This window comes from Xiphophorus maculatus, unplaced genomic scaffold (assembly GCF_002775205.1).
Source record: "Xiphophorus maculatus strain JP 163 A unplaced genomic scaffold, X_maculatus-5.0-male Unplaced_Scaffold_BN236, whole genome shotgun sequence".
In the NCBI taxonomy this organism is placed as follows: domain Eukaryota; kingdom Metazoa; phylum Chordata; class Actinopteri; order Cyprinodontiformes; family Poeciliidae; genus Xiphophorus; species Xiphophorus maculatus.
The window spans coordinates 34,543-56,093 of record NW_019369827.1 but is presented as its reverse complement, the minus strand read 5'-3'; the positions used below and the strand labels follow the sequence as shown (position 1 = coordinate 56,093).

At 41.1% G+C, this 21,551-nt stretch overlaps 2 protein-coding genes across 3 annotated transcripts; both read right to left on the bottom strand.

The window, feature by feature from the left end:
- Window positions 1-15,572: 15,572 nt before the first annotated feature.
- Window positions 15,573-18,950, bottom strand: LOC111608005 (uncharacterized protein C1orf50 homolog). The gene is made up of 5 exons (XM_023330152.1): window positions 18,883-18,950; window positions 16,808-16,931; window positions 16,647-16,733; window positions 16,415-16,546; window positions 15,573-16,295 (listed from the first exon to the last, which is right to left on the bottom strand). The coding sequence occupies exons 1-5, from the start codon at window positions 18,948-18,950 to the stop codon at window positions 16,110-16,112; spliced, it is 597 nt and encodes a 198-aa protein (XP_023185920.1). The 3' UTR covers window positions 15,573-16,109.
- LOC111608015 (kinesin-like protein KIN-14N) lies at window positions 18,706-21,026 on the bottom strand. Of its 2 annotated transcripts, none has more exons than XM_023330161.1 (2): window positions 18,883-21,026; window positions 18,706-18,791 (listed from the first exon to the last, which is right to left on the bottom strand). In XM_023330161.1, exon 1 carries the CDS (start codon window positions 20,130-20,132, stop codon window positions 19,086-19,088), a length of 1,047 nt encoding a protein of 348 aa, XP_023185929.1. In that variant the 5' UTR covers window positions 20,133-21,026; the 3' UTR covers window positions 18,706-18,791; window positions 18,883-19,085. The 2 variants fall into 2 exon arrangements, with proteins under 2 accessions (XP_023185929.1, XP_023185928.1); XM_023330160.1 differs by having other exon boundaries at window positions 18,723-18,795.
- Between the last annotated feature and the right edge of the window lie 525 nt (window positions 21,027-21,551).

Genomic DNA, 21,551 nt, shown 5'->3' with positions numbered 1-21,551 from the left:
CGGAAAACCGTAATGGAATGAGGTTGAGAAACGACGCAGCAGCAGTGATATTATTTTCCATAATTTAATGCAAAACAGGAACTTGTCAGGAATACAGATATCAACACTGAAGGAATTACTGCAGATATGATAAATTATTTGAATATTGTTTTGAGTGTCTGAAGTGTCTGTAGTGTTAAGCACTTTAGATGGTTATTGACTTATTTTAATCATCCAACATGAGCTTTTTATTCTTATTACTCGGTTACATAAAATAACCCTTAACTAACCTCAGTTGAGTCCATTATCCGCTAACGGTAGAAGCCAAAATCTCTGCTAATGTTGATGCTAATAAACAATTAACTTTGCTGTTAAGGTGTTTAAAGTACACGTGGACTTTAAAGAGGGTTTTAAACCAAAGAATTGCTAGCTTCTGCATGTCCATTTTAAGCCAACAACCAGTGAGGGTGATGGGTTTTAGGCTGCCATCTTGGTAGTACAAAATACTATTAGATCTATCACTCCAATAGGTTAATCAATCCAAAAGGTAATTGATTTCTAATTTAGCATTGCACGAAAACCCTTCATTTATTGATTTCAGTCTCATAAAAAAATTATTGAAAATAAAACTGAAAAGTAACTACATGGTAATAACCATGTCATTACATGGTAATAATATTACCATGTAATTTTCCAATGCAGGATCTGAATTACTAATTTTGGTCATTGTGTTAGAGAGCTTTCCCATTCTTGTTGCTTTCTTGGGTTTTTTATCCTTGTAAAATAAAGATTAAAAATAACAAATTAAAATGGATTTTTATTGTACAGCACTTTGTGATTTTATATCTGTGAAAGGTGCTTCATAAATAAACTTTACTTATTAATAGTTGCCCTTGGCATTTATTACTAGTTAAACTTTATCATATCTACAGGGATATATAGGATCTTTTGACTGCTTCAAGTCAAATAACTGACAGTCCAACCACTGAAAAGACAAAATTATTGATCAAAGATCACTCGATAATCGGAATATCAAAAACACTTTTTAATGAAGCATTATTCTTGTGTTTTAGGTTAACAAACAATTGTCAAATTATCATTCACAGGCAGTTGACAAAAAATGTATATCACCATCATTTCTATTATTATTATTGATAATAATCATACAAATTGTAAATATCACTCCTGTGAGGGTTTCTCCATAAGACCCCATGTCTGTTTACACGGGCATTGGGTACATTAATGAGTCATTTAAATGATGAACCCTGGAAAAACATAAAGCTGTTAATTAAAATATATTTCTCTTCTCAACATGTACACAAACGGTTTTCTCATCTCACAAAACAAAAAATACAGCAGCTGACTCTGAACATTCCAGACTCTGTTTAGTGGAAATATTAGATTGAGTTATCGTTGTTTCTAGTAGGCTTCAATTTAATGCTTTCGCCTACAACAAAACATTAAATTGTTTTGATTAAATTAAATCTTTTGATTAAAACGATTTAATCAACGCATAGTCTAATTATTAGAGCATTTTAAATTAAATGCAATATTCCACAATTTAACCAAAATTAGTATAATTAGTGGCGTTTCATGTTAGATCACATTCCCTGCTGGGATGAATAAAGTACTTCTATTCTATTCTTAAAAGTGTGTAGGCCACATACACTCATTTGAAAATGTTTGTAGATCACTATATAAAAAACATGAAAACTAATCAGAAAAATCTTGAGCATAACAGGGTTTCCCCCAGTCTATTATAAGCCTGGCGGGTCACCAGGCTTTACTTGTGCCCCTACCAGGCTAAGTAATGCTTATTTTTTGAAATCTTTTTAAAATGTTTGCATTTTTAAGGCTTTATAGTTGGTGCTCAAGTATTAATCTTCCAACTGAGCATGTTTGAGTCTGAAAATATTGTATGGGATGTGTGTTAATCTCGGGTCATTAAACCTGCTATTTTAACTCTGTGCAGGGTCATAAGACAGGTGGGGAGAGCTCTGTACGGCCAGTCTCAGGCAGTTTAGGAGTGATAGCTCTGTGGAATGCACCAGGCGGCCGATAAGACTCGTTATCATGTCTGGGATAGAATATTTTGTAAGCTGCATGTTTCTGAACTCAGAAACTGCCATGTGTTTCTGATTTCATAAACTAGTTTGAAAGCAGTCTGGAAGGAAGGGAGCGAGGGAATAGACTCAGTCCCACGGCCTTGAGCAACATCTCAAGGCCGTGAAAGTATCAGGCGTTGCCTACGTGCAGCAGTAGCCCATCACCACGTGTCCAAGTAACATTATCCTTCTGATTATTAGCTGTCAAATCTTGATAAAAATCCTAACTTAATCTGGCTGTAGTTCTCCACTTCCCCTTCTTGACTACAGGAAGCCACTAGGCTCTCATGTTGACTTCTGGGTTATTATTCTCTTGTTAGACTCTATTCTCTCTTAGGTGTATGTTAAGCTCTTCAAAAATACATGTCATATTTCTGGTTTTGTCTTCCCTAAGAGCAGCGTACTTCTTATTTTAAGGTCAAAAACACAAACGAGATATATATATAAATAAATAAATGCATAGTGCAGAGATACACCCTTTAAATGGTACATAAGGAGAACCCCAAGCTGTATATGACACAACAGATGTTTCCGTGGATTGCTCATCTTTTGGCACACTTAACCTGATCGCCAATTCTCTACAAACAAATCCTGGTCAGACAGATCCGCCGTTCCAGGTCCATCTCCACAAGAAATTATTCTGTCCCTCGTCACAGCATCAGCTGAAGTCTCGGTTGGGGAAAATCATAGGGGCCACAAGGGTCCAAATGTAAAGGGCCAAACACAACCAGCTCGAGGAGACCTTTACCCACACTGTTGGCCACTTGCTTGTTATGGTGTAGTCTGCATCTGGGCTGTGAAATGGAGAATCACACACAAAGACATAAGTTTTCTAATGAGACATTTCTACAACAGGTGAACAAATTGTCCCCAATGAAAACTTTAAAGTCGAGCTAAATGTTTAAGAGTGCAGGGGTCACTGACCTGTACCAGTTGGTGAGTGTCATCATTATGTAGAGGGAAGCTAAGAAGAGCATGAAGTGGAAGAAGGAGTAGCTGTACTGGACCATGTCTTGCTCGTTGTCTTCCGCCCGCCGGGGCCCCCTGGGGCCCTCCAACATGTCGCTGCCGCTGCTGCCGGACCCCTGAATGAGGACAGTCGACTGCTTGGAGGCCATGGTCAACTTGTTCACCTGATTCGTGTTGGAGGAGCGTATGCTGCGGACAAGAGATATCGGTGACGATCGGTATATATCGTATATATACGAAATATTTCACATGACCACGATTATTTGTAACATAACGGCACGACGACGTATTATGTTCCAGTTTTCTCGTAGACTGTTCGCGTTGTTTGGCGTCAAACTGCCACACGGCCAAATAAGGTGCTTAAGGTGCGTGGACACAATAAATTATGATAACAGTGAAACTGGAATTATTATTTTTTTATTTCCTCTATTTAACCCATTGAGAGCTGGATCTCATTTTCAAAAGGGACCTGGGCAGAAATATGCAACACACGACAACCTGGTCACACCAAAGCAAAAGTTTAAAACAAACTACGAAACAGTTTAAAAGCAACAACATTGATTGATACACATTCTTAATAGCAATTTGTTTGCTGCAGAGGTGAGATATTTTCATGTTTTCCTTAAAAAAAAAACAACCTAAAGTAACCTCAACAGGCCTAACCTAACTAAACAGGCCAGGACAGAAAACAGCTATATAATATATATATAACTTCATCAGTTTCTATAACCTCTGTGTCTAATGTTTTTATGTTTACAGTCATTTGAGTCCAAAACAGGCCAATCAAAATCTTCATGTAAGTATGGAAAATGAGAAGTGAGTCTGGACAGATGTTTGATTTTCTAGACTGTTCTTTATTTCACATTTCAAGGGATAAAATGAATCATTTCTGGATAGCAAATGTTTTGTTTGTTTTACTTCGATTTAGATTTCCTTCACCTTATTATTTGTCACAAAGTTTTTAGGCGATCTGTCCAGTCCGCCCAGTTTCATAAATTGTACTGAGTGAAGTTTACAAAACTAAACTTCCTACATTGACAAACCAGGAAGTCAGATTTCATCCAGACTTACTCAGGACACAATATGCTTTTTATTTCACAGTTAAGCTGATTTTCCCCAATCTGGACAAGTACAGCTTTCTACCCTTAATAGGAAGATTAATGACCCCTTGGCAAATTCTCATGGAAATGAATTGGTTTAAATTTGTATTTTTTTACCTTGAGTAAAGAATGCACAGAACGAATATGATCAGCCCCACGATGCTCTGGGCATCCCACCACTGTAAGTAGGGGGACGTCTGATCAGGTTCCTCGGCTCCGATGATCACCACGGCCGTCTGGTTTTCTGTTTCCGGGGGCCAAACTGTGGGAGCAGTGATCTGCTGGAAGATGCTGAGCAGATTGGGGTTGCATTCTCGATCTGTACACAGCAACACAAAAATGTTCAGCCTGCACCAAGAAGAGGAAACTGCTAAAGCAAAAACAATCGCTGAAAGATATTTTTTGGGAGGAATTAAACAAAGTGGAAATCAGTGGTTCCAATACTGATGACAATCCAAATCCTGCCAAGCAAGTATTAATACAAACCATGGAAATGTTTCATGGGTTTCAGTCACATGACTTTAAATGAGGCACAAAGGTGACGCGATTCGAGATGGAGTGTGGGAAGTGAGATGTTGCATTTTAGGTCCAGACTCAATACAAGGATGACATTTATAAACGGCTAGCAATCAAATTATTCAAATTACGAAGCTAGCAGTTTAACAGTTGTGGCTATAAGGTGAACAAAACGGGGTTACGTTTATGGAGGTATTTATGGTGCAAAAGTATTTATGCCTCGTAACTGTGAAGTTGAAGTCTGAAAGAAAATTTTATCGGAACTTTGAAGAGATTTTTCCCAGTCTTTCACAAACACTGAACAACAGTCACGCTTCTCCAGAACAAGTGGACACAATTTATTTTTGAGTCACACGTTGAGAAAAAATATTGCACTTACAATTTTGCCCCAAGTGATTCAAAACAAATGGTGCTAAACAAAACCACGTGCCTGTGAGCGAGGACAGGCAAACACAAACGGGACCTGGGAGTTCAAATCTAACCAAGATAAAACACTAAGCACAAGAAGTAAATATGAATAAAAATAATCTAAGTGTTAAAAAAAACTAACAGACTGAACTAAAACAGAACAGAAACTAGAACATCTCTGAAGAAATTTAAACGGGGCCTGAAAAATTTGCCCATCCGTTGGAACCCAGCGTTCTGCTGCTAAAAATTAGCATGAAGTAATAAGATACAATGTACTCGATAGCATGTGGAGCGTCACAAGCATGTGGAGTAACATGGACTTACACCACTCAGTATGTTAAAATTAGCGTATAAGTTAAATTAGCCAAACTGCTAATATTAGCCTACATTCTGGCAGTGGCATGTGCTAAACATGGCTAACAAACAAAATAGCTAAACAGCTTATTTTAGGGAAAGGATACGGCTAATGAGGGCAGTAGCTACATTAGCAATGTTTGTGCTAATGCACTGCCTTCTGATTTTTATATTTGAAAAGGAAAAATTACGTTAACTTTGTGGCAATTGGCTACCAGAAAACGCCTTAGTCTCTTAGCAACAGATTAACAACAAATACTGTTATCGTTCAAACAACATAAGATTTCTTCTGCTCTTTTGAAATACTATAACTCACACTACATACTACTTAACCAGAATTGTGCAGTCGGTGAATTTGGCAGAAAAGTGAAAATGTTCTTTGATTTTCTTTTTTGTCATTGATGATAAATAAATTATAAAACAAGACATTCAACAAAAAGTAAAAATCTGATTTATACTTCGTGGCAGTTCGTTGCCAGAAAAAAACCCCTCATCTCTTACTTGATATTATTATTGTTTATAAAACATAAGCTCTTTTGAAATACAGCTTATCTGCTTAGACACACGGAGTCTACAGTTGGTAAATTTTACAAAAGTAAATCAGATATTTACTTCGTGGCACTTGGTTATGTTGAGGCGCTTATCAAGCTCAAATACATTCACATGCTTTCACACACTCATATTCTCACACAAAGGCCCTTTGTAATTGTAACATCTATAGAAACTCCTCAGACTCCCGTCTCCCAGGAAATAGAAACTTAGTTGATAAAATGACGTAAGACATCAGATGACCACCAGGTGCATCCGTAGTATAGTAAACGAATCTTCCCGTTTTTGATCAGATGCTGTATAGACTCGGTCACATCCACACCTAGTCTGTAAGGGTAAGCGTCTCCTTTTTTAGCGCTAAAAAAGAATAAAATAAGTAAAGTCTGATTACTTGTACTGGCTGATTTTCTGCTCTGTGTGCGGTACATTTTTGATCCATTTTCAACAATTGGTAGCAGAGGATGGTTTTGTGCTGAGACACGAGCAGAGATTGAACAGGCCGTTCCGGCGCAGCCTGACGGAGGCAGTGTTCTGGTGTTGGGCCCAAATATAAGGTGAGGAAAATTTTCCTTAATAAACACCATAGCATTGTTTCTGTTGGACTGTCTAAATTCCAGAAATCAGCAGTGGATGGTGTTGCATTCTTCTTAAACCTCTGAATTCCAGCTATCGATTGCTGTTATATTGTGTGTTACTGAGTTGTCTGAAGTGGTCAACCATTGTTCGATTGTCAGCTGTTGTTCGTACTGCTTTTGATTTGTTTGTCTAAAGGCTTTCGAGTTATTCATAGGAGAAAAGGTTAAAGTTACTTAAACAGTTAATAGTCAAAGTAAAAGGTCGATTGGCTCTGTAGTGAGAACTGGTCGTCTCCGACCTTTCCTGGACGCGGGAAAGGGAAAGACTAGGTTTTGTCGGTTCTATCCTTGGGGAGTGCTGCCCCCTAAAAGAACGCGTTAGCCAATCTGTGACTTGCTCAAAAAACACAAAAGTGTTGAGAGGGGTCCACCATAGGAAAAAAGATAAGAGAATAAGATAAAGGATGATCGCGATCTGTTCCTCTGCAGAGAAATAAGTGAAGAAAATAAGTGAAAATAAAAAGAGGACATCATAGGAGCTGAAAAGCGTGGATCCATTTCTGTGTATCTGTCAGCTGTGTGTGTGTCTGTCAGCTATGTGTATGTAAACGTCTGCCGCTGAGCAGACTTTGCGTGTTTAAATGTATTCTCCTTCGTTTATTGCAATATCTTTTAAAACCATGGTAAACATTCGGGAATTATAATCTGTGGGAAGTTTCTTTATTTCATCTGTGGTCTTTGATTTTCTCGCCGCCGCGCGAGAAAAATCTTTCTGCTGTGTGTGATTTCCTCGCCGCTGTGCGAGCAAAAACAAAAAAAAAAAAGGGGAGACAGAGGCTCGCCGCAGTGCGAGGCAGCAAAAAAAGGCAGAAAAGAGGAGAGGTGATCTCTGGGTTTGAATATGGCGCAGGAGGTCGACAGGGAGAAATATGATCCAAAGTGGGGCATTGGGCCATGGATTGCGCTCAGTGAGCAAATAGATGGATTAATAACTTATCTGGGGGAACATGACGAATTCCAAACGGACGGGGACGGATAAAAAATACAAAATAAATTAAAAGGTCTGGTTGAAATGGGTGGAGGCGATTTGCTAAGCAGACAGCCCCTGGGGAAACATTTGTTGCAGGGAATCAACAATTCTAAAAAACATTTGATAGACACTATGCAAAAAGAAGGAGAAGCAGGAGTTTTCACTAAAAGAAGCTGTAAAACAAACAAGCAGAATGCTGAGAGAGAACTCAGGCAGAGGGAAGAACTTTTGGTTTTCTGGCAGGGACTTTCACATGCATTTGAACACAAAAAACAAAAAGTTGCCACTAGCTCTGAACACACAAACATAAGTACAGACAATTCACTTCCTCCACCATATAGTGGAGACGAAACTCGGCCTTCCCAGGGCATTTATCCCATAGTTAACATTACACAGGGAATTTTAGCAGTCGAGGGGGAGACAGCTACCCCACAAAACGCTCCCGAAGTCCACACTGGGACTGAAACCCCGAACTGGACTATATTAGATCAGACCCCGTCCACACCAAATCCCACGGCTTGGTCTCAGTTAAATGACACCTTTGTCAGATCTGCTCAGAGGTTGCAGAACCTGTGTGACAGAGCAGAACAGATGGAGAGAGGAGAGATAAAATCTAATTTAGCCAAAAACGTTCAAATTAAAATGGATGCAAATGGAACGTGGGTTTCAGAGGAGAACCTTACAGATAAAACTGATGAACTGAGAGAGGTCTATCACATCTCGTGCCCTCTAGAGAGCATGCGTGGCTTAGGCCTTCACACAGCAGAAGGACAGCACGCCCTGGTTGGGAGCAACACAGGGGCTTATCCTCTTTTGAAAAACAGTGCTGGGGGTCAGAAATACGTTCCTTTTCCTCTACTTGACAGAGAGGCCATAGTAGATAAACTGCCCAGTATTACAGCTGGTGGGAGTCTTTGGTTGGCAGAGTTAGACCTGCTGACCTCTGGAATGACTCTAGCGCTGGGAGATTTCAGAGCAATAATGAGCAGAGCTATGTCTGGCATGGTTATGAGAGACATAGAACACGCAGCAGGGACCCAAAATGTAAGTAATTCTACTCCAGCACATCAATTCATCACACCTTTGGCACGGGAAATAAAAAGGCAGTTTCCACTGGCCACAATCACTCCCATCACCAGGTTTGAATGGGATTACAGCATGGATCCTAAAGAATACATAAATAAAGCTGCAGAAACCTGGCTCGGACAAACTACAATTAATCCAAAAGGCCCACACTCAAACTTAACTGAAATGTTTAGAGAGGCAATCTTGAAAGGTGTTCCTGAACAGGTTGTACAATCTATGAGAAATAATCCAGATTTAACAAGGTGCGAGTACGTCAGATGGGAGAGGCATCTGCTTCATCACTTATTAAAGGCACAAGATGAGTTGAAGAGAAAGCAGTCTGACACAAAGGATTTAGAAATTCAACTGTTGAAGCTCCAATTGCAGGAAGCAAAACAAAAATTGAATAAGAAGACAGATAAAAAAGAGCATGTGATGGTTGTGGCTGTAGGTGCTGCAGCCCACACACAAAATGCAACTTCCTGGCAAAACACTAATCAGATTGGGGGAGGACTGGTTCCTCTTTCTATTTTTTCTGTTTTATATCCTCAAAACAGGTACAGAGCGTTTCCTCGTGGACGGGGAAGGCGTTTGGCCGGTCACGAGGGCGGTGCTCCGTGGAGGGGTCGTGGGGCGCGGATCGGGGGACCACAGGAGGACATATGCTACCGATGTGGATGTGTTGGACACTGGGCAAAACATTGCTGGGCCATACCAAATCACGGGGAACCAGGTATGATCCCCCACAATCCCAATGTTATACCTGGACAGTCTTTTCAGGGGAATAACGAGCCCACACAGAACATCTAGTGACACGCCCCTGGAGACCCACAGCCCAGCATGGGAACTGCAGACCCCATGCTGTCAGCAACACTGGAGGGGAGAGAAACACACTTCCTGGTGGACACAGGTGCTACACACAGCACATTGAACTTTGTTTCTCCCCTCAGTTTGACATCACAAACTGTATCTTTAACTGGGTTCTCAAGGACAGAACAAAGTCTGCCTTTCACTAAGCCTCTGACCTTCACACTGGGCAATCAGCACCTGCAACATTCTTTTGTCAGCTCTCCCACAACTCCCGTCAATTTGCTAGGAAGAGACTTACTGATAAAACTGGGAGCAACAATTATGTGCTCTGTGAATGGATTAATTGTTTCATTTCCCGATGGCACGTCCCTCCCTTGTGCAAACTTTCACACGGATGGACAATTTCTCATGCAGCCAGTTGTTTCTGAGTATGCAGACATATATTGGGGCCTTTTAACGAACTTACCCTCCAGCTGTCTAATGTCAACGTTTGTGGACTGGAAACCTTGGCTCCTGTGTCTGCGCTCCTACGTCTCTCCTCCGGATCCCCCCACGTGACCCTGTTCTACGACAGAGACATCTCTGAATGGTACCAGGAACCTTTCCTTTCCACTTTGGAGGAAACAACCTGGGAGGTAAAATCTCAGATATTCATGTAGTTCCAGTTGGTGTAGCTGCTGCTGTCTCTTTCACAGAAACGCAGTCAGAATGTTATCAAATATCTGATGAAGCTGTGCCTCACATCTCTCTCTGTTTGCACCCTGAGCACCAAGCAAAAGAATTGGGCCCAATGATGAAACGCTCCCTGGCAGCCACAGATTGGATTGCGACAGCAGTGCCAGGTTTGTCTTTCTCCCCTTCTCTTGACACATATAAGATCAGCTTTTCAGGGTCTGAAACAGTAGAGCTACATCATGAACAGGTGTCCAGACATCACGGTAGGGAAAAATCAGACCACCCTTCAGCAGAACATATGATAACATCTATGCCTGCATCTCTCTGGGCGGAAACGCCTACGGATGTGGGGCTGGTCTCCTGTTCTCCTATTCCATTTCAGGTGGACTCTGAGAGACCCCTCTGGATTCCTCAGTATCCACACAAACCCGCAGCTGAACAGGGCATCGCAGAGACAATAACAGGACTGATTGAGGCTGGAGTGCTGGAACCCTCAAAGTCTGACTGGAACACACCCATTTTGCCAGTGCAGAAAAAAGGTACTGGCAAATACAGAATGGCTCATGACCTGAGAGCAGTAAATGCAGTTCTGAAAACAAAAATGGTGGCAGTTCCTAATCCATATGTCTCCATTGCTGCTTTGACTCCTAGCCAGCAGTGGTATAGCTGTATTGATCTGGCAAATGCATTTTTCTGTGTCCCACTAGCTGAAAGCTGCAGGGACTACTTTTCATTCACTTTCAGGGGAGAACAGTGGCGTTACACCAGGCTGCCACAAGGTTTCGCCCTGTCTCCAGGGCTGTTTAACCAGGTTCTGAAGGATGTTTTGCAGGACTGTCCTCTCCCTCCACAAACGACCCTCATCCAATATGTGGACGACCTTTTGCTGGCTGCCCCCACCGCGGAGACCTGCGTTAAAGCGACCTCCCTGGTTTTGCAGCACCTACATCAGGCGGGTTTCAAGGTTAGTAAAAATAAATTGCAGATTGCAAGAAAACAGGTTTCTTTTCTGGGCAGGATAATTTCTGCAGGCACAACTAGCATGTCTCCTTCCCACAAGCAGTCCATTCTGCAACATCCTAAACCCTCCAGAGTTAAAGACATGCTCTCTTTTCTGGGGTTAACTGGCTACAGCAGGAGCTACATTCCCTCTTACACTGACCTGACTCAGTCTCTTCGAGCCTTGGTTAATGAACAAGGCATGAGAAATCTGAATAATCTCCTCTTTTGGACACATGTCGTCCGCTGCAGAGCTCTCCATGCCAGACTACACTTCGCCGTTCTTTCTGGATGTTTCTGTTACAAAACTGGCCGTTAACAGAGTTTTGTATCAGAAAAAAGGGGGTGAGAGACGAATCATGATGTATTTATCTGCAATTTTGGACAAAATGGAACAGAGACATCATCCCTGCACACAGCATGCTGCTGGTGTAGCCAAATTGATACAAAAAACTGCACACATAGTCATGGGACATTCACTGTTGGTGTTAACGTCACACAGTGTAGTGGCATATGTAAACTCACAAAGTTTCACCATGACAGCGTTGCGACAACAAAGACTTTCTAAAGTCCTGGAAGCTCCTAACATTTCAGTCACACACGAAGGCGTGAACATGGCAGACTGTTTTTCAGAAGGAGAACCACACGTGTGTGCAGAACTGGTGGCAAAGTCAGAAAAGGTAAGACCAGACCTGGAAGCAACTCCCTTGATTGGACCAGAGGTGAGACAGTTCTTCACAGATGGTTGTTGTTACAGACACCAAACACAAGAACTAAGAGCTGGTTTTGCAGTAGTAGAAAGCACAAAAGCAGGCTTTCTCACAAGAAAAGCAGAAAGACTGGAAGGAACAGCGTCTGCGCAGAGGGCAGAAATAAAAGCAGTGATCGAAGCGTTAAAGCTTGCCCAAGGATCACAGGTAAATGTGTACACAGATTCCGCTTATGTTGCAGGAACAGTGCATTTGGAACTTTGCCAGTGGATGAGGGGCAGATTTCTGACCACCAGCGGCCGAACCATAAAACATGAGGCGGAGGTAAAAAAAAAAAAAAAAAAAAAAAAAAAAAAACTTGCGGAAGCATTGCTATTGCCAAAAATAGTAGCTGTAATCAAATGCAAAGGTCATGACTTATCAGACACAATGATTGCAAAAGGTAATCAAGCAGCGGACAGAGCAGCTAAAGTAGCTGCGGGGTACACCAATTTGGCCATGGTGTGTTCCTCGGAGGAGGAATTACATGACAAACTCACACTGGAGGAGGTGGTAAGATGCCAAAAGGGGGTGCCACTTGAAGAGAAAAACATGTGGAAACACAGAGGGGCCACTGAAACAAATGGATGCTGGAGGGGCCCAGACGGCAGGTTAATTCTGCCCCCTGGGAGGAAACAGGAGCTGTTTCAGGAAGCTCATGGGGTTGGACATGTGGGAACTAAACAGATGATGTATAATCTTAAAGACTGGTGGCAACCCCAAATGATCAACATGGTGAAACAGTTTGTAAATAATTGTGAAATGTGTGGACAGGTTAACCCTAAGAAAACTTTGAAGCCACATCTGGGACAGTTTCTTCCACCCACATGTCCAGGGAAAGAGGTTGTGTTGGATTTCACTGACATAATAAACATGGTGCAAGGCAAAAAATATTTGTTGGTTTGTGTTGATGCTTTCACAGGATGGCCTGAAGCGTGGCCAGCAGCGAGAGAAGACAGTAAAACGGTCATAAAATGTCTGATCAACCATTACATCCCCAGGCACGGTTTTCCAGAAAAAATCAGATCAGACAATGGAACACATTTCAGAAACAAGGACCTGCAAACATTGGAAGCTCATCTTGGTTTGAAACACAAGTTCGGTACGGTTTATCACCCGGAATCCTAAGGCAAAGCAGAACGAATGAATCAAAATTTAAAAACAAAATTGGCTAAAGTTTGTGCACAAACTAAATTAACAGTGACCACGGCGCTAGAAGGACTTAAGGCCCTTAGTAAAACGATGCATGAGCACTCTGGAGTTTCAAACCCCTTGGATAAGTGGTTCACTGATCTGTTTGGAAAATATAAAGAAATCATCATCTCTTTGCTCCTTTCTGTGACAACTTTCCTTGCCCTCCTGATCACCTGTGGTTGCTGCTGTGTCCCCTGTCTGAGGTCATTGGCGGTGCGGTGCATCACCTCAACCATAGAGAAAGGCAGCAGTAGTGATGGAAATCCACCTGCCTATCAGATGTTTTCCCGGAGACGTGAAAGAACCGTGAAATTCCAGATTGCCAGAGTTTAAGGGCAGTACTAGTATCCAGTGACAAAAGAAAATTTTCCTTCACTTCAATGTTCTCTATATAATCCATTGATTTCGCTTTTGTTGTGTTTTTTCTTGCAGAATGAAGTCCAATCCTTTCTGGGTGTGCCGGGGTGTGAGACTGTGGGCACATTCCACGATTGTTGGACCGAGTTACAGCCGAAATCCCACACTGAAGCCTTCCAGGCAATGTCGGGGTTTCCCAGCGACCGCGCCGGCTCTACATCTGGACACACGCAGAAACTGATTTGACGTTGATAGGTCTCGCTATAGAGAGGCTGCAGTGATTTGATTTCATTACAATGATTAAAGTTTGATCAGAAAACATTTTTACTTACTTTTAATCCTAGTTTAATCATGCCAGTGTATTTTGAGTGTACTGCCTTTAATCCTGATTTACTTTATTGATTTGATGTTTTACGAATGTGTTCATTGTTCTGTGCCTTTCAATACTCAGAATTCTAAGCTTTTCTTACCATTTCATTAACTTTGCATCCTTTTCGTAGTTCATTAACTTTTACATATTACATAGAAATCTCACCTTTTAGTCTTCTAACAATGTGTTCATTTTTGCATACTACCTAACATTTCACTGCCTTTACAAATAATTTTAACCTAACACTTCACTATAAGTTCCACACACTATCCTAACATTTTGTTCACCTAGCACTTTTGTAGAACTTAACAACTTCGTAGCTGTGACTTTTCACCTTGTTTTTAAATACTAACAATAAAACAAAAAAAATATACAAAACCTAACACAAAATTTTAGACTTTGCTCTTTTGAGTTCATTACCCTCCTGTGGCATGGCGTTGACCTGAGTTAACTACAGAATGAATATAATGTAAAATCAGACATATGAAGTAATAATGACAACATTTGGTTTCAAACAGTGCAATGATATTCTGCGTGTGTGATTACAGACAAATAATAAAATAATAACAAAAAAAAATGATTAAGACAAAACTCACAAGACTACGGATAACATTTTTATTGAAAATAAATATAATATATAAAACAACAGAAACAGCTGACATAGTCATGCCATGGGTGGTTGACTAACATTTCCCTAAACCCTAACACCCTTCAAAATTTTGTTTCTATTTGTGCATTTCTCCAGATTGTAAGGGGGACATTGTGATTTTTCCACCGCCTGAGAGGCCAGGGGTGCCCTGTCCGTTTTTACCCCCAAAATATGTGATGAAATGAAATGACATGAAATAAAGACATTGGTTGAGGATGTGGGAGGACGAAGCCTCAGGGGGAAGTTTTCCGGAAGGGACAGTGTCTACTCGAGGATGTACAGCGCCCCTCTTTTATTCTTTTCGTTATTTTCCATTTTTCTTGTTTTGTGTGGTCTCGTTGAGACCAAAAGGGGGAGCTGTTGAGGCGCTTATCAAGCTCAAATACATTCACATGCTTTCACACACTCATATTCTCACACAAAGGCCCTTTGTAATTGTAACATCTATAGAAACTCCTCAGACTCCCGTCTCCCAGGAAATAGAAACTTAGTTGATAAAATGACGTAAGACATCAGATGACCACCAGGTGCATCCGTAGTATAGTAAACGAATCTTCCCGTTTTTGATCAGATGCTGTATAGACTCGGTCACATCCACACCTAGTCTGTAAGGGTAAGCGTCTCCTTTTTTAGCGCTAAAAAAGAATAAAATAAGTAAAGTCTGATTACTTGTACTGGCTGATTTTCTGCTCTGTGTGCGGTACATTTTTGATCCATTTTCAACAGTTACCAGAAAAGGCGCTCATCTCTTTGCAGCAGATTTACAACAAATATTATTATTGTTCAAAAAACATACGATTTCTTCTGCTCTTTTGAAATAACTATTTATCTTAAGAGAATTGTGCATTTGGCAGAAAAGTGATTTTTTTTTTGTCATTGATGAATTACTATGTTTTTATTATTATTATTTTTCTTGTACTAGTCAGACTTGCTCCAAGTCCCCACAGGGCTTTTGGGAAGAGTAAGTAAGACAAACCAGAACTAACAGATGTAGGTCTCTGTTGTGCTGCGGTTGCACCTCAGCAGAACCACAGGCTGACTGCCTCCACACCACGGCGCATTGATGCAGTGTTTCATCCAAAAGGAGCCCTGACCAAGTACTGAGTGCTGCACAGAACGTTTCTGTAAGAAAATCTGGTTTTATTAGCCTGATGCAACATTTCAATGTTTTGAAAAACTCCCATTTGGGGATTTCGTCAACTTGACACCAGAAATTAAATTAAGAAAAGTAAACACTTGAGATGCATTTCTCTGTGTGGAACGAGTTTACAGGAGTTTTACTTTCCGAACAGAATTCCAGAAACTGCACCTGTTGATGGTGAAAAGAAAATGTAGACACCTTTTCTATTCTGTGACGTTTTTCTCTGTCTCCGAAGCGTGTTGATGTCCGACTGCTGTAGAGGTATGACTGTCCCATGTAAACCATTGGTTTGTGTTAATGATTGGTCAAATACAAGCACAGCAAAAACATTCCAGACAGTTTAAATTAATCACACACACACTCATGAGTCCCGGTTTGATATTTTCCAGAAAATGAAAAACACACATTCTTTGAAAATGCATTTATGGCAGCCTAAGACAAAACGGTGGTTCTCCCTGCGTGGGACATGTATCTGTATGTACCGATCATATTTTTGGTCCAGTTTAAACGGGACTTTATTCATCTAGACCTCTGAAGTTGGGTCCCGTGTATGGAGGTAGGGCTGTCTGGTGGCTGAGCAGTTTGCCCATGACGGCGAGCTCTGCGTCCCTCTTCTCCACCTCATCCACAGGAGTCCAGGACATGTCAGGCTGAAGCTTGAATGCGCCAAGAAACGGATGAGGGCAGCTTGGTCCCCACTCCTTCAAAGGAAATTGGAAAACAGGTAAGCCAGATAGAGATAAAACAAGATGACTCTGTATAAAAAAAAAACAGTCTCATGCTAACCTAATAAAAATTCGGCTGCCAACATGGAACCAACCTTAGGGGAGATGATGGAGAAGTATTTCTGTCCAGACGGCCGCTGGTACAAGTAGTACATGTTGCCTGGCTTTTTCACAATATTACAGGCAGCATGGTGGAGGTCAGCGTCTCTCTTTGCTTCTTCTAAAACCTGCGGTCGTCAAACGGCGATCAATGCCACGCGCCATCCGACGGGTGAACGTGACCCGTCTGAACCTAAACACAACCGTTTTGTGAATCGACGGTCATACCTTTTTGGCCTGCTCCTGCAGGTACCTGATCTGGTCAGCGATTACTGTCAGTTTGTTGCAAGCGTTGGCTTTGACAAAGTCGTCCCCCTGAGAAACATCCACGTCACTTCAGGAGGAAAAACGCTCTTGTGAGCTAGACAACTTGACAAAACATGCCTCACCTTCTGCACTTGCTCGGCAAGAGCGACCAGGTCCATGGGGTCCCCCACTCTGTTGGTCTGATAGGAGCTGACCAGTTCCATCCCACTGGGGGCCGTGCTGGTCTCAACCAGGTTCACTACAACACTGTCTCATTATAATGAGATAGTAACTCATTATTTTGAGATACTATATCATAATGAGATAATTTATTTTTAACAGAGTGACGGAAACGGGCTTCCATAGAAATTAAGAAAATTTCAATACAAAATTTTCAATCATAAAATTTTTATTTTCTTACAATAAAGCTCCAGGAAGCAGCTGGATTTGGTCAGCTGGTTTTTAGCTGCGTCGAACAGGACCCGACGCAAAGGGGGCGATACTGACGTAAAGCTTTCAGGGTTAGAGGCACATCTACGTCTTCATTTCTATGTCCGCAGTGTCGTCACTGCACGATCCGTCGAGGTATTGTGCGAAATTCTGTTACCCTGTGAAAATCCGCGCCCCCTGTGTCGGGAGCGCGCATTGCAGCCAGAGAGGCGGATCTGACCATTTTTAGATGGTCAGATCTGAAAATGATCTGAAAATGATCTGACCATCATTTTCAGATCATTTGAGTAAAACGTTACTCAAGGCTGAGAGTCAGATGGCTGATTTTACACACTATTAAAACTATGTCACATAAATGTTTACACTACAGGGCAGTTTCTCCTGTCTGAGTCTGTAAGGACAGGATGAGATGTGGGTTAAAGAAAGAAGAAAAACCAAACATTGCTTCTTTTTCTCCATCTAATAGCTTGAGAATGTTTTCTCTCTCCTTCAGAGCTTTCCAGGCCTGATCCTTCTCCTTCTCGGGCCGAGAAATTGAAGACAACTCATATAACTCATACACAACTAAAACAACTCATATAATCATGTCAAGGTTGTAACATTCAGTTTAATCGGCAGCTGTTGTTTTAAAAAGAAGCTATAACAAAATTGTAAAATAAATAAATAAACGAGGTCTTCTTACGCTGTTTGGTGTTATTTTAATCGCCAAGAGAATCGCTCTTTTTCCAACTTTTGTCACTTAAGTCTGAAAAATAAAAGTCAGTCACCAAACACAGTTTTCCAACACGAAGTGTGTATTTATAATTGTTCGTTGCTGATAGAGGATGGAAGCTGCTGATAGCAGGGCACAAACATTAAGACTTCCTGAAAAGATGAGAGTGTAGACTTCCTGGTAAATCCTGTTCTAATGTAAAGTATGACAGATTACTGGATTAAGGAAATTTATAGTATATTACATGCTATCACACTTAATATTTTTTGAGAATTTGGAAACAGTTGCTCTTTATTTCCCCAAGTTATGGGGGAAGGAGAGGAGAGAATCGATATTTCAGCTGCCAGAAATTATTTGCCAAAGTTAAAGGAGGAGAACCAAATACTTTAGCCACCTGATATAATCCGTTCCCACTCTATAACATGGTAATAAATTAATTTACCAGCAACTCTTTAACTGTGCTTTGGAAACATTTGCTCTTCATTTCACAAAGGTAAGGGGCTTTGGGATTTAAACTATCTTTCCATAGCTACCTTATATTAAAGTCCTGTAAGGATAAATATCAAACGTAGTTTTCAAAATGTAATTTATGAACCATTATACAACATACATAAACCAAATACGAACCTGGAGGCCGATGGGACCCTCTACGAAGCCCTGGAGGTCAGCCTGGAGACCAACAGGACTCGATACGAAGCCCTGGAGGTCAGCCTGGAGACCAACAGGACTCGATACGAAGCCCTGGAGGTCAGCCAGGAGACCAACAGGACTCGATACGAAGCCCTGGAGGTCAGCCTGGAGACCAACAGGACTCGATACGAAGCCCTGGAGGTCAGCCTGGAGACCAACAGGACTCGCTACGAAGCCCTGGAGGTCAGCCTGGAGACCAACAGGACTCGCTACGAAGCCCTGGAGGCAGGCCGGGAGGAGCTTGGGGTCAGCAGACCAAGCTCTTCATCTGACGCCTAACTAAAATAAAAGCAAAACTAGAGTTCATAAGATAAATAAGGGTCTGATGACCTGGCGACAAAGGAATTGTCTGGTGACGAAGGAGACCTGTGTTCGATGGCCTCAAGTTCCCATGGCACCGCAGTCCTGCGGGCCTCAAGCTCTCCTGTCAACATCTTTCAAGCGTTAAGCTTTTCCGCCATAAGTCCCCAAGTGTCAAGCTCCCCTGACACGGTAGTTCTGTTGTCCTCTAGTCTTTCTGCCACAGATACTCAAGCATGAAGCTTGGAGCCCTCATCACACTTCTTTATTTAGCAGTACCAAGTGTCAACCCAGTACCTGATAGTACCTGTTTGGTACATTTTCAGGAAGGTATTGGAGACGCCAGTGATGACACGTCTGAATATAGGCTGCTTCTGTAGCTGATCTGAAACTGATTTGATGTTTTCGCTGATTTTCTGTTCAGTTGGCTTCTGGTTCAGCTGCTCCAGTTTAAGCTGCAGGTCGATGTTCATATTCTTCAAGTCAGTATTTTTCTGCTCCAGGATCTCGTTTTGCTCCTCCAAGGTGGTGTTGATATTCTCCAAGATAGAACATTTCTGCTCCAGAGAGGTGCTTCTCAGCGTCAGGGCAGTGTTTATCTGTTCCAAGAAGTTGCTTTTCTCCTCCAAGGAGGCTCTTTTCTGCTCCAAGACGGTGTTTATCTCGTTGAAAATGGTGTTTTCCATCTCCAGGGTATTTCTTTCCCTTTCCAGGGCATGGTTTATATGTTCCAGAGTCGTGTTTTTATTCCCTAGAGCAGTTTTTTCCTTCTCCAGGGTACTTTTTTCTTTCTCCAGGGTGTTGATTCTCTGTTCCAGAGCGGTGCTTTTCTGCCCTAGGGCAGTTTTTTCCTGCTGCAGGGTGTTTTTTTCCTTCTCCAGGGCATTGATTCTCTGCTTCAGGGAGGTGCTTTTGTTCTCCAAGGCAGTGGTATTCTGCTCCAGGGTGGTGTTGTTCTCCTTTAACGTTTTGTTTACGTGCAACAGTTTGTTTAATTCCTCGTCTTTGTCTTGAAGCTTGTCTTTTTCAAATGTAGCTTGTTCTATGTTCAGAACTTGCATCTTCAGCTCCTCATTTCTTTCAATCAGAGACTGTTTTACAATGGACATCATGCCAACTTCGTTCAATATTCCATGGGGCTTCTGTGTCTCTTTAGTTAATGTCTGTTGTACTTTTTCCTTCCCAGAATCACAAGATGATGTCTTACTGCTGCAACTCATTGTTGATCCCGTTTCTCTGGACAAATCCAAAAACTTCTCAATGATTTTCTTTACTTGTGTGTTAGAATTTGCCTCTTTATCTCGAAAAGCTTTCATTTTCAATCTCTTGTTAGGATACTACTACGTGCTCTCTGTCTCTCTTCTTCAATGGTTATGACCGTAGAATTCAAGCGTGCAGCTCTGTGATGCCCTCTAGCTCCACAAAGTGTGCATCGCTCTTTGTGACATCAATTTGCGTGATGTCACACATTGATGTCACTGCCTCAGCAGAACAACTAGAAAACTGCTGAAGTTTGAATAAAAACAAACTTTACGGCTGAACGCTGCTCGGCTTAGCTGATGGCTATTGGAGACAGTTCGGCTGGTAATATGTCACCAAGGCTGAAATCCACACTGGGGAGACAATGGACTGGCACAGCAGGGTGCGAGGACCACAGGTCAAAAGGAAACATTGTGTCCAAAAACAGAAAAAGGGGAAACGGGCCTGTTGACCCAGCTGATGCCAACTCAACCTCTCTCTAGCTAAGCAAGGTTGGTGGAATCAAATAATGTTCTCGCTCTTTGGTTACCTAGCAACAGCCTGTTGAGTCACTTGCGCAGCAGCAGTTTCTGGTTTCACCTCCATTCCTCATAATTGCTTAGAAATAAAGAAAAGAAATTAAAAAGCATTGTGATGTGAAAACTATGGATAAAACAAGAATGTATTCCAAATATTGAAAACAGAAAAACTAACAAAAACATTATTGATACAGATATAAGACACTTATTTCATGATATTGTAATATTGTTCAGCCTTACCATAATTAGACTATTTCTGTGTTTAAAATCCATTTTAATTAGTTATTATTTAGGATTATTTTCTGAGAAATTGAGTTTGATTAGTTTGAATGTAATTACTGAAATTTGTGGTTTGGGTAATGTTATCATTAACCAAATCTATATGACTCACAACAACATTTAATTTCCCTTTGGGATCAGTAAAGTTGAATTTTGAAGACAACATTTTACCAAGTTTTTTTTTCTTTTTGTCCAGTTTCTAGTGAAAATAATTTAGTACACTTAAAATAAGACAAAATGACTAAACTTTTCAGCAAGATATAGAAGCTTGTTTAAGTAAATAATTCCTTAAAATTGCTGAAGAATTATTAGTTCCATTCACAGAATATGATACTTAAAACAAAACATTCTTCCCCAGTTATAAGTGAAATAATCTAGTATTTTTTCCATCAATATTAAGGAATCACTGACGTAAAACAAGCTCCTATATCTTCCTGAAAAGTTACTCATAAGTTAGTTGTGTCTTATCCTAAATGTACTAAGATGTTTGCACAATAAACTGGACCAAAACTACGTGGTGAGGTTTAGTGTTTTTGCAGTGAGGGAGCTGAAAACAATCGGAAATCATTTTTATTTCCAAAAGATGTAAAACATTATGCTAAATTATGCACTAAAATAGAGCATACTGAAGTTCATAGTTATAATGTGAAAAGTTTTGCATTAATATGATTAATCTGT